This window comes from Crocodylus porosus, unplaced genomic scaffold, assembly GCF_001723895.1.
Source record: "Crocodylus porosus isolate Cpor-Errol unplaced genomic scaffold, CroPor_comp1, whole genome shotgun sequence".
Taxonomy (NCBI): Eukaryota; Metazoa; Chordata; order Crocodylia; family Crocodylidae; genus Crocodylus; species Crocodylus porosus.
In genome coordinates this window covers 46039626-46053188 of record NW_017728906.1, presented here as the reverse complement: position 1 = coordinate 46053188, position 13563 = coordinate 46039626, and the positions used below count along the sequence as shown (strand labels likewise).

Sequence of the window (13563 nt, the reverse complement as noted above, 5' to 3'; positions counted from 1 at the left end):
GTGATCTGATGGCCACCTATAAGTTTATCAGGGGTGACCACCAGGATCTGGGGGAACGTCTGTTCACCAGAGCACCCCAAGGGATGATGAGGTCGAACAGTCACAAACTCCTGCAAGGCCGTTTCAGGCTGGACATAAGGAAGAATTTCTTTACTGTCCGAGCCCCCAAGGTCTGGAACAATCTGCCATCGGAGGTAGTTCAAGCACCTACATTGAACAACTTCAGGAGTAAATTGGATGCTTATCTTGCTGGGATCCTATAACCCCAGCTGACTTCCTGCCCTTTGGGCAGGGGGCTGGACTCAATGATCTCCGGAGATCCCTTCCAGCCCTGATGTCTATGAAAATATGTGTAGTATGTTTTGGCAGGGCCTTGAATGAAAAATGTAATCCAAAGTGGAACAAGAAAAGTACCGGTTCATCTTTCCATATAATTTTACTGATTTTGTTGCTGGCAACTAGATATGGAGGAAAAGGAGAAATAGGACAGGAGAACTACATGGCCCACTAAAGATATTACTGAATTTAAATGACATCTCTTGGCAAACCTGGATTAGACTGGATTGGACTTAATCTAGTGTAACAGTACAATTGACTTGGCTATGTAAAGGGGAATGCAGAAAGGGGCTTCAGAACTACTAAATACAGTGCCCTTTTGCCACAAAGCAACATTAAGAAAACCCTAGAGATTTAAAAGTTATGATTGTCCTTCTAGTTGGCAGGGGGCCAGCCTTTTGGCCAAAAATTAGCCCTACACTTTCTCCAAATGCTACTCTGATCCCCTTTTTCTCCCCAATCTGCTGCTCTGCTTTCTGCTTCTTGCTCTGTGGCTCTTTTCCTGCTCTGCTTTCTGCTGCTCTGCCTTTGGCACTTATGCCACAGGTTGGACACCCCTGTTCTAGTGTATCCTGGTTTGGCTCACCCCTTCACAGAAGCATTAGACACTACTGATGAGCTGCTGTTCTTATTAAAAAGTTCTATCATCTGATTCTTGACTGTGAAGCAAGATTGAAGACCTTTATGCTCCAAAAGGTTGATGATCTGAAGCCTTCTTGTATAATTCACATGTGCAATATCTCTTTGCCTTTATGTGCTTACAGTCTGTAACATTGGCATCAGTCACCATAGACAAAAGATGTATTCCTCTGACATGCATGTCCAAGAATCTTTAATGATTTTCTCATACAAAGTATAACTCACTTCTTTAAAAGCATCTGTCATCATAAGTACGCAGATGTCAAATATATACTAAAATAAGTTATTTTTATTTATACAGGCCAAGTCAATGAATGTCGAGTGTCAATTTTTTATTTATTTATTTTTCTGGAAAGATGATAATGGAAAAACTTCTTAATTATACTTTAACTTGATGCTCCAAAGGCAACACCAGCTGCGGTTATAATATAAAGCTTTTTCAAAACCTACTACCAGACCAATTAATTAAAATCTGCCCAGCGATTTATAACTACTTTCTCTGATATGCTCATTGATTGAATAGCCATCCAAATAACATGATGGCCTTGTTTGCTACACAAGGTTTGCTGTTGAGAGCTATCCAAATATGAACAAGGGCATATTTAACCTCGTTCTCACTATACAGTGAAAATGAAAACAACAGAATGAAAAAGAAGGAACTATTTGATGAGAAAGAGTGTACTGGAGAAACATAAATATAGAGGACTTTTTTAGTACTGATGTCAGAATCAATAGATACCAAAGATACATTTGTTCACATTCTGAAATACTATACTTGCATGGACTGGTTCATGAAATGATATGAACAGTCATTTGAATAGTCAAATGACAGAGGAAATGATGTACCTAGTCATTTCATCTGTCCTGAAAGCTCACTCAAAAAAAATAAACAGAAAACAAAGAAACAAAGAAACAACTCCACCTACTCATATACAGATATACAGGGGGAGAAATGTAAGTAAAGTCTGAGATACTATCAGGACTAGAATCGTAAATAAGCAATGGTGATTACTCAGATCACCCATACTTTTGTTGCTACATGCACCTATGTCTGTCCTCTATTTAGATCTACTGAGAAATGGGCTGAACCATAAGACACTACCTCCAGCACATCTGAACTGTTTTTTTAAGTAAATTGTAATTGGCTCCTAAAAGATAGTGAGAGTTACAGTAGTTTCAGAATAAGTAAAATGTATAAATAATAACCAAATCTTAAGAAAAAGAAGAGATTAGACTATGGTAGTATCATGGTAAAATAAAATATCTGGAATATTTTATAGAGCCAAATCAGTTGGGATTTTTTTTTCCTAACAGTAGGCTTTCGCTGTAATAATTAAATGACAACATCAGGTTACTCATGCAGGGAAAGAAAACTCTCTCTTCCACTTCTTTAAAAACAACACATTAATGATCTTCAAAAGGCTTGGACTTTGAAAGAAAATTCAGTTAACCTTTACTTAGAGGCAAGATCTGTGGATCAGTATTTGAAGCAAAGTGTTTTCTTACTATAACAGTTGAAGTCATTATTGACTTCACCTCAAGATTTATTGCTTTTATTTCTTTGCATTGAGAGCTATCTGAAAAGCAGAAGGAAGACAATTCCAAAAACACTCATGGGAAGTTTAGAGAAACTCTCGGACTGGTTAGATTCCCACAAAACCACTGTAAAGTAAACTCTTGCCACTGACGTCATATGTTATGTCAGCAGCAGATGTCACTTAGTTCAGCTGATAAGACAGCAGTCCTGGTGCTTTTCTCATAATTGCCTCCATACTCCCATCTAAAGAGTCCCTGCAGAAGCAAACAGCAAATTTTAGAGGAAGAAGAGATGCTGTTCCCCAAAAGAGCTTATGGTTCATGGCAACTCACCACCTGCAGCTGAATTCAGCTACATTTCATTTAGGACCAGAAAGTATTATACAATGTGCTGTGTACTATCAGGCATTTTTACAAATACACTCTAAAACCAGATTTTCTTTCAAAATTGAGCCCAGTTCTTCAATGTTATTTTTGCAGAAATATTCCAGTGACTTCAGTAAAAGTTCTAACCATACAATACGGTCTACCCCTTAATAAATGTGAGATGAACAGTTGGAAACATATCCTCCCTGACAAAGAAAAATTCCTCCTGTTCCACTCCTGTTTTAGCCGGCTTAATAATTACAATGAGAGATGAGCTGGACTCCTCAAATAATCAGCAGCAAAAAATAGCCTCTAAAGGGCATGGAGAAAAAAAGATTTTCATTATCTAAGCTAGAAACTGAATTTTCCAGTTGTTTAGTTTTACAAGAAAACATAATATAAAAAAAAAAAAAGGAAAAAAAAAAGAGGGGCTCTTTAATAGTCTCTTGGGATACAACTCTCCTCTTCTCCTGAAAAGACTGGTAAATGTGAGGGTTTTGCACCCTGAGGAACAATCCAGAACTAGGCAAGGTCCTGGTCTATGACCTAACTCAGGGGTAGGCAAAATATGGCTCACAGCAGGCCAGATCTGGCCCACAGAGGGACTAGCCCAGGTACCATCCAGCCTGTGGCATGTCCCGCTGCCTCAGGGCACACAACAGGGCTTCGCAACTGAACTGCTAGGCAGCCCAGCTGGCAGCAGCGCCTTCCAGTTGCCGCCACCACCACTAGCCCCAGCTCCATGGCACTGGTAGGGACCCACAGTCCCAGCCCGGCCTGCCCCACGCATGCTCTGAACTTGACCTGCGGAGCGGACCAACTCTAAATCAGCTGGAACCGACACACACAACCCCAACCCTGGCGCACCCTGCACTTCCTCCGGACTCACCCACCCACATGAAGCAGCTGCAGCAGTCGCAGCTGGGCAGAAGCTGCCGCTCAGCACAGAAAGAAAATCAGCTTCTCCCTTTCTCTGCTGCCAGGCCTTCTTGCTGCAGCTGCCCGGAGCCCACACTCGGGCTGCCCTGCAGTTCCTCTGCACTGCCACCACTGCTCCACTGGGCACCCCAGAGGCGGCAGTGATGGCAGCGGAAAGGAGCTGCAGGGCACCGTAGACGGAGCTCCAGGAATCTGCAGCAAGAAGGGCCTGGGGGAGGGGACACTTTTTCCCCAAGCCAAGCAGCAGCAATGAACGTGAGTCATCAGTGTGATAAAATCATCAGCAAAGCTAACCACACTGTATCATGTGTCAGTAGATGCATGACTAATAGAACCAGGGTGATATTTCTCTTCGATATGGCATTGGTCAGACAGCAGTTGGAGTACAGGGTCCAGTTTTGGGTGCCGTACTTCAAGAAGGATGTTGATAGACTTGAGAGAGTCCAGAGGAGGGCCACTCGTATGGTCAGGGGTTTACAGGACAAGCCCTATGAGGAGAGACTGAGGGACCTGGATCTCTTCAGCCTCCACAAGAGAAGGCTGAGAGGTGATCTTGTGGCCGCCTACAAATTCATTAGGGGGATGCAGCAAGGGATCAGAGATGCTCTGTTCACCAGGGTGCCTCTTGGGGTAACAAGGAACGATCGTCACAAGCTGACAGAGAGCAGATTTAGGTTAGGTATCAGGAAAAACTTCTTCACGGTAAGGGTGGCCAAAATTTGGAATGGGCTTCCAAGGGAGGTGGTGCTGTCCTTGGGGGTCTTTAAGAGAAGGCTGGATAGGCATCTGGCTGGGGTCATCTAAACCCAGCACTCTCTCCTGCCCAGGCAGGGGGTTGGACTTGACGATCTGTTGAGGTCCCTAGCATCTATGAATCTTCTGCCTGGTCACTGCCACTGCTCAGTGCGGGCAAGTGGTCGAGAGCAGGCATGGGACAGGCCAAGTTTGGGGCTGTGTATGCAGGTTCTGGCTGGTCTGCTCCAGCCAGGGTAAGTCCAGAGCAGGTATGGATGGGTCGTTGTTGGGGCTGGGGCTGTTGGCAGTGGCAAGGGGGAGCCGCAGGACACGTGGGCTCCAAGCTGTTGCAGGGGGGGGAGGGGGGAGGAAGGTGGAGGGAAGGGGAGGGGTGCTAACCAGCCTGCACCAAGAACTGCCTCTATGGCAGCCCAAATAATTGCTCGCCCCGATCTAACTGATCCTTTCCACTTATAAAACTTGGTATGACGCTACTAAATCAACTGCAAATGAATAATGAATTAAACTTCTTGTCAAGGATTCCTACAACATTTTGGACAGGCATCCTTATTCCTCTAAATAGAACAGCGATTCTCAACAATGGTATCGCAGCACCTGGCGTGTCCTGAGATCCTTTCTGGGGTGGTGCAAGGTGCCATACAAATGTTTGCATTGTTAGGTGTGAAAACATGTATCACTAGATGAACACAAAGATTTCAAATAGGAATCTACAGTGATCTGTTTTGGTCTTTGTAAATTCTTTGCAACAGAATTGCACTCCTATTTATTTTTCTGCACTCAAAAATCAGATGAAAACTTCTGAAGTGTGCTTTGAGTCTAAAAAAGTTGAGAACCGCTGAAACAGGAAAACTTCAACTACAGTATAGCTGAATGTAATCTGATTAATCTCTTTGCTCATATTGTTAGATCAGCACTGCAACTGTGCTTTCTATCTATATTTTGCCCCTTTTTTGCTTGCAGCTATAACTGCAAACTTAAAGATAGTCTGCTTATTCTGAAGGAGGTTGCCTGAGCATTTTCTATTTCGTCTCACTGAGCCCAGTGATGCTTCCTTACCCAAAGGCAGATAAAAAACCTAAAACATAACTGGCTGTTCCATCTAAACTCAAGTAGAGACAAATCTGAACTAAGAAATATGACTTGCTTTAAACTTAATCTGTTCCTGTTTCCACAAAAATAGCAATTAACTAGCATTATGAAATAGCTCAAATTTAAAAAATTCTCAGCAGACATATGGAGACATAACTGTTATTTCATCATTCAGATGCATGGCAGATGCTCCACACACAAGTATAAAGGCAGTCTAAATAGAAAACACAGGCCTGGAATATAGATAGTGAGAAAAAATGAAATCAGGTGAATGACGAAGTGATCCATACTCATCAGGAAAATATTACTACCTGCAAAGCCAGAACCACTGCCTCCTAAAGGGCAAGACTAAAAGAGTTACCAGTCTAAAAAAAGTACAGTGTTTTGGAGGTGGTCTTGTTTTAAGACTTCTAATAACAAAATGGTTCCCTGCAACCCCAATCATTTATTTTTGTCTGTAGACAGCAAAGAGGAGCTTGTACTTGATTAAAATATACTGTTTCTTCTCTGCATGAGCTATGAGTGGTCTTCCACATCCTAATACACAGGCAGTACAGAAATTTCATGAAAATATTCCCATGGAAACACTGAAAAACCAAGTTATATTAAAAGTAACCTATCTGTGTAATGCTGAGCTCCATCAACTCCACTCATTAAGCAACAATGACCCATAGCACTAATGCTGTCTAAAACAGACTACTAAAATCTGCTTCTTTTCACTGATATTAATAGAAGCTAGTGTTTAACTTTGTACCATGAAAGCAAAAAAAAAAATAGTTGTGATTCCTATTCTCAGAATGAATCTAGGTTATAAAAGTACTAGTGATTACTTTTTTCTTACATCTTAAAATGTACTTGAGACATTTAATAATTAAAAGTAGGCAGTCAGCATTTTGTTGGGAGAGAGGGTAGAATAGAACAGATGAGGATTTTGCTACCATTCCAGGGACATGAGTTTGAGCTGTACTCCAGTCATGGCAAAGGCTGCTGCCAGGTCACCCAGATACATATTAGCATCTAGTTACTCAAGCTGGAGAGTCAAAGGTGACCAGGTAGGATGTTAGTCGAGTCACTCTCTTGTTGGCTATTGGCTACAGAAACTGGCATGCTTTGACCAAACTAACTTAAGGAAACATTAGGTTTGGGAATACCTTCCGAGTCAACATTTTGCCATCAGGAAACTGATCTTGGGTAATTTTACCAGTAAATCAAGTACCAGGTACTATAAAATACAGGAATTAATTACAAGATTAATTACAAGCTTAGTGCTTATCTAAGCAAGATTTGGGCTAGGCCTCTGGCACTGATCCTGCATCCTGCTAAACTTGTACCCAATCCCACTTACACATGGTAAGTAAAAAAAAAAAATTTTTGAATGATATAAAATAAGTAGTGAAAAGAAAAAAAACCTGTTAGATAAGACCATAGATTTTCTAATATAATACACTCATTCTTTTTTTTCTAGTTATGCAATAAGCACCTGGGAAATTATTTAACTTATGCACATGTTTAACTTTAAGAACATGACCAATACAATTGATTTCTATGAGATTACCCAAGAGTTAAATATTCTGCTGAAATTAGGCCTAGATTATTTGTTAATATTACCTAACCCATTTTCTGCACTTTTATTTCACATGTTCACTTGGCCTCCACTCCTCCAAGCCTCTTCATGCTCTGAAAAGGCACAATGCCAGAAATATTATAATTAACACTGTCTTCATAAACTGTATAAGTTATCCATCTGAAAGATACAATTTTGGCGATTAAAGGCTTGTTTGCAGTATAAAGTGGGCCCTTTCCTCAGTTCCCAATTTAGCTTCAACAAAATTACTGAAAATTGAATATTAACCTGGGGTCTAATTTCCTTTATTCTTTCTTCACTCCTCCCCATTACTACAGCCAGTTGTGTTCTTCATGGGAATTCTGAAATTAGTGGGTATGTCTACACATGCACTTTAATGTGAAATAGCTTATTTTACTGTGCATAAGAACATCATGTAAAAAAATGTGCTAATACACAGTAAAAAAAAAAAAAAATCTTCCTTGGCTAAATAGGAAAACCCAGGGAAGTCTAAGGGCAAAAAAGAAGAAGCATATAGACAGTGGAAGCAGGGAGATGCTACCAAGGAGGAGTATACCTACTTGGCCAGCACTTGCAGGGAGGCAGTTAGAAAGGCCAAAGCAACTACGGAGCTGAGGCTGGCAACACAAATCAAAGACAACAAAAAGTCTTTTTTTAGGTATGCAGGGAGTAAAAGGAAGGCACAGGGCAGCATAGGACTGACAGCAATTGCTGCAGCCAATCGCGGCAGCCACTTCTGGGAATTGGCAGTTGGCCAGTGCTTGCAGGGGAGGCACTGGTAATCCCACCTGCCCCCCCTTCCCATCGCCTAAGCGGCCAGCACAGCCAGTCAGGGGTGCACATGCACCCCCAGGCGCCCCACATGCATCACCACTGTTCCCCTCTGTGCGGCATTTGTCAGACCGCAGTTGGAGTAATGTGTCCAGTTTTGGGCGACGTACTTTAAGAAGGATGCGGACAACCTCAAGAGGGTCTAGAGGAGGCCACTTGTATGGTAAAGGGTTTGCAGGCCAAGCCCTATAAGGAGAGACTAAGGGACCTGGACCTCTTCAGCCTCCGCAAGATAAGGCTGAGAGGTGATTTTGTGGCCACCTATAAATTCATTAGCAGGGTGCAGCAAGGAATCGGAGCGGCTCTGTTCACCAGGGTACTTCTTGGGTAACAAGAAACAATGGTCACAAACTGACACAGAGCAGATTTAGGCTAGGCATCAGGAAGAACTTCTTTACAGTGAGGGTCACCAGAATCTGGAATGGGCTTCCAAGGGAGATGGTGCTCTCCCCTACCTTGGGGGTCTTTAAGAGAAGGCTGGATAGGCATCTGGCTGGGGTCATCTGACCCCAGCACTCTTTCCTGCCCAGGCAAGGGGTCAGACTCCATGATCTGTTGAAATTTAGCATCTATGAATCTATAAAATCAGACTACTGGACACCAAGCATCACTAAAAAAGTATGTGCCTTCACTACTGAGCAGTAAGACAGCCTAACGCACATTTAGTTAGTACCTCACATTAGAGATACTAAATGTAATGCACTGTAGCAAAACCACATTAATAAATGTGCAGACACATCCAGTGGGCAAGACAGAGATCCAGTATTCCTTGTTGTACTTACAACAGCCATTGGGAGTTATCTATAAGCAAGGAATGCAGGGTTGTGTAGCAAAAGAACCAAAGGTCACAAGAATAGTCTACAGTATATTTAGCCAGAACAAGCTATCAAGTTGTTTGGAGAACGCACAGTATTTTTATCAAATAGATAAGTACTAAGCTTATACTACATCTTCAGATTTCAAAGGAAGTTCTAGTTCACACTGGTGATGCCCAAAGATTTAACACTGGCATTAGGATAATCACTGCTAAAGACAGTCACATGATGATCAATACGCTTACAGTGGACAGTTGTTTGTCCCCCCACCACTACCTTTATAGTAGATTTACTCCACACAACTTTGCCAGGTAAGACAGTGGCACCCACTTGACTGTCCCTTTGGTGCTGCTGCAATTAGCTTTGCATATTCAGGGATTCCCTGGATTAAATGCAAATTTGTTTGTATCTGTTATGGATTCCCTAGGGAAGCACTTGCATAGGAACCCCAACCTTACAATGTTTTGGAGGATCCCTTAAAGCCAGCCCAGATGTAGCTTCTGAGACTCACAGTCCTGGTTTTCTGGTACCTGACCACCTCATTATCCATAGCCCTCTGAGAGACCTACCTTCTGACTTAACGCCTGGAAGGAAACTGCACCCCAAGTTCCATGTACCAAAGCAGGCAGCTCTTCTTAAACAAAAGCAGCATTTATTATTTCCTAGTAATACAGCAGGTGCATTCCTTTGGCCCCAAAGCCCAAGCTAACTCTGAGGCAACTCTCTGTCACATAAGAGCCTTGGCTGCTCTCTCCAATCTCTACCTATCTCTTTCCCCACTTTTGTCTCTGGAAATTTCCCTCTTCAAGAGTCTGTCTTTGCATTGTGCTTCTCTGAAGCATCTCCCTGGCACCAAGGAGTTTTCTGAAGTCCATTTGTTGGGTCAGCACAGGGAAAGTAGTTCATTGTTGCTTAATGGCCCAATTCTTTCCTAAAAGGGCAGTTAGATCTCCAGAGCTACACTTCCAAACACAACCTACCCCTTCTTTCCTCCAGTAGTCGTCTTCTTTGCCAAAGTAAATCATAAAAACTGTGGCATGTAACATTATTATAACATGAACACATTCAAACCAGAAATATGACAATAAAACCTTAGTTTATCACAGAATCCACTAAGGACTCTCAGCTTTTGGACCCCACAACAGGCTCCTAACTGGAGCTCTGGTCAGAGAAGGGAGGGAGGGGTCAAAGGACACCCTTCTCCAAATCCTCACATTTTGCTCAGCAAACAAAAGAAAACTTGTGCCAGGTCCATTTCTTTCCTCTCTGCTTTCAACTTTGTTTTTCATTAACACACAAAATCCATGGCAACAAACAACTTGTTTCAGCCAACATGACAAATGATATTGGAGTTAAAAAAATAAACAAACAAAAAAAGAGGAATGTCTCAAGTAAAAGTGTATGTATCACATTACAGATCCACGGGGAAATAACAATTTATAATCTGGGGGGAGTGAGGGGATGGAGGCCTGAGCAGACTGTGGTCACCCTCCCTGGACAGCTTGGAGAAATAAAGGCTGTTTGCTTTTTAGTACAACTCTCCATACTGTACTGAGTAGAATAGCAAGCTGCCATAGAAAGGCACACATCTAACTCAAAATTTGACCAAGACTTGATATTAGTATTAAAAGATCATTTGAATATTAAGCCAAATCCATGTTAGTTTCCCAAAGCTGTGCCTTACAAGGACTTTAAGCATACATTGATTTCAGTGAATGCTTCCTTGACAGAAAGCTTCCTAAAAGGTCTCTGTATGTGCTGCTATGGATTGCTGCCACCAACATCACTCATCTCAGATGCTGTTTTTCCTTTTAATAAAACAGAGCATTGAATATTCAACTTGGGATGGGGGGGGAAGCATTCTCAAAGCATCCTTCTCCCTTCGTCCCTCCATCTCCAACACAAGTCACTGTCTTGAGGGCAGTGACTCCACACACCAATTAACCCTAACAGAAAAGTCAGCTTTCCCCACTCAGCTGTCCTAAGCTGATGCCTGCAACCCCAGCCACACACATGGTCAAAGCTGTGGCTCACACACCATCATGCCACATTCAGCCCTCTGCATGGAGATATACATTTGATGACAGATTTCCCCTCTGGTTTTTCCCTAGCCTGCTGTGCATCTCTAGCCAGGCTCTGCACTGCTTTTCTGAGCAGTCCCAGAAGGTTTATGCCAAGTACAGTATTTAGCTCCATGAAAGGCAAAGGGAAAAAATAAGGCAGAAACTGTTTGGAGAGGGACTAGTACTCAGGGGCAAACACACACACACATACACACACACACACACACACACACACACACTCGCACAGAGAATAGTCATGGAAACTGAGGCAAGTAACACTCTTATAAGATAGACATATTCAAACCAAAAATATCACAACAAAACCTTAGTCTATCACACCTATTAAGGCTCCTAACTGGAGCTCTGGTCAGAGAGAGAGAAGGAGGGATCAGAAAACACCCTTTTCCAAAGTCTCATCTTTTGCTCAGCAAACAGAAAAAAGACTTGTTCCAGTTATTCTCTCTCTCTCTCCATATGTAGAGGGAGAAGAGATGGAACTATCCCAAGTCTTCATTTCTTTTCTCTTTCTAGAGAATGAGAGAGAGAAGGTTTCTGAGAAGATTTTTCCCCCTTGGTTGCTGAATATTCAATACGCTGTTTTATTAAAACATACATACATACAGAGAGAGATGGAACTGGCACAAGTCTTCATTTCTTCTCTATCCACATACATACATGTAGACACACACAAATATATACATGCATACATATACATAGAGAAAAGAGCCCCCCTCGTTTCTTTCATATTCAATATTCTATTTTATTAAAAGAATAGATAGATAGATAGACAGATAGATAGACAGATGAGAGAGAAGACATACGTATGTGTGTGTATAGATAAAGAAGAAATGCAACTGGCACAAGTTTTCATCTCTTCTCACTCTGCATATTACTTATTTACACACACACACACACACACACACACACAGACTGTTTTAGAAGGTTCTTTCCTCCTTGTTCGCTGAATATTCAATACTCCCTTTTTATTAAAATCATATAGGTATAGGGAGAGAGAATCTATATACAGATACATACACATGTCATATGTAAGTGTTGTGTGTGCACACGCAGAGGGAGAGGAGCCAGAACTGGCACAAGTATATATGTATCTGTACAGAATATGCGCACACGCCTGTATAATCCCATCTGCACTCTGCCCATACCCCGTGCGGGCACCCACACGCCAGCACGGGGGCTGCCAGGAACACTGCCCCAGAGCTATGCACATGCGACAGCAAAGACCAGTGCAAAGTCCCATCCCCGTCCCTCTCCCTCGGCCCCGGGGTCCCCCCGCTTCCCGCTTGGCCCCAGCGCTCCCCCGCGGGCGGGCGGGCTCCTCCTCTCTGCGCCCGGCTGCTCACCTGAGATGCCGGCCCCCAGCACCACCACATCGCACTTCTCGCCCATGGCTCCGGCTCCGTCTGCCCGCTCCGCTCCGCCGCGCCCTGCCCTGCCCGGCCGGCTCTCCCGGCCCCGGCCCCGGCCCCGCCCCGGGAGGCTGGGCCCGGCAAGGTGCCCGCGCTGAGGGGCCGGTAGGGAGAAGCCTGCCCTCAGAGCTGGTCAGGGGTGGTGGTTTTTGTAGTCTTGATTATCGGTTCCAGACTCTCGGGGGCAAAGCCCAAGAGTCATGCGACTGAGCAGAGCCCAAGCCTTCAAGTCTGTGCGGTTCCTACATCCCCCCCGGGCTTTCCATGCTCCCCAAACCCACCCAGGCGTCTAATTGCAAGCCCCAGGGGTTTAGAGATGCCCCCGTCTCGCCTGATCTTGAGCCAAAAGGCTGAGGATGCTAATGCTCTGGTTCTTCCCCTGCTCCAACTTCTGAGGAGAGGCTGGGGGAACTGGGTTTATTTAGCCTGCAGGAGACTGAGCAAGGGTTTAATAGCAGCCTTCAGTGACCGGAAGCCAGGGCTGCCCAGACAGGGGCAACTGGTGCAATTTGCCCTGGGGCCCCTGCAAAGCAAGGGTCCCCTGCCTCAGCTCGTGTGTGTACCACTGGCCCCTGCCCTGTGACATTGCTGGGCAGAAGCCTTGGTATTCTGTTTTCATAAAAAAGAGGGAATTGGTGTATGAGAGTGTAAGATGACACTGAATCATTGTCAACATGTAATTGTGACGTTATGGGGCCCATCCCTGACCATGCAGTAAATATTATACATAGTTGTGCATGAAACAGATGCTAATTTGAGGCTTGAGAGACTGTTGCATCAATGTCCAAGGGGGAGCCTAAACCAGTCACCATAAGGTAACATCTTTCTTTATCTCTGGGCAGCAATAGAGACAAGATTGATCAGGCTTATGATTGGCCTAGTCTAGGGCCTAGGCCAAGTAGCCCTGGTTACAGAGTCTGTTGCAAGGAGAGAAGGAACAGGAAAGGCTTTAAGGAGGGATCTGTGGCAGAGCCGGGCTGTTGTCACAGAAAGACTTCCAGGGGAAACAGTTCAAGTGATAAGTGAATGTGAGCTCTGTGGCTTCTTAAAGGCCAAAGTCAGAAATGAATTTGCAAGAATATAATAATTACAACAATATATATTGTTTTCTTTATATTTGCCAAAGAAAATAACATCATTTGACATAACATATATTCAAGTTCACATATTTCCCCACTTCA

At 43.5% G+C, this 13563-nt stretch overlaps 1 protein-coding gene across 1 annotated transcript in view; it reads right to left on the bottom strand.

The window, feature by feature from the left end:
• Positions 1 to 12426, bottom strand: part of LOC109305898 (amine oxidase [flavin-containing] B-like) — a 91144-nt gene extending 78718 nt beyond the window's left edge. The window contains exon 1 of the mRNA XM_019529066.1: positions 12317 to 12426. Coding sequence (XP_019384611.1) covers positions 12317 to 12362 — 46 coding nt within the window. The 5' untranslated portion in view covers positions 12363 to 12426. The remainder of the gene's footprint in view (positions 1 to 12316) is intronic.
• Positions 12427 to 13563: the final 1137 nt, after the last annotated feature.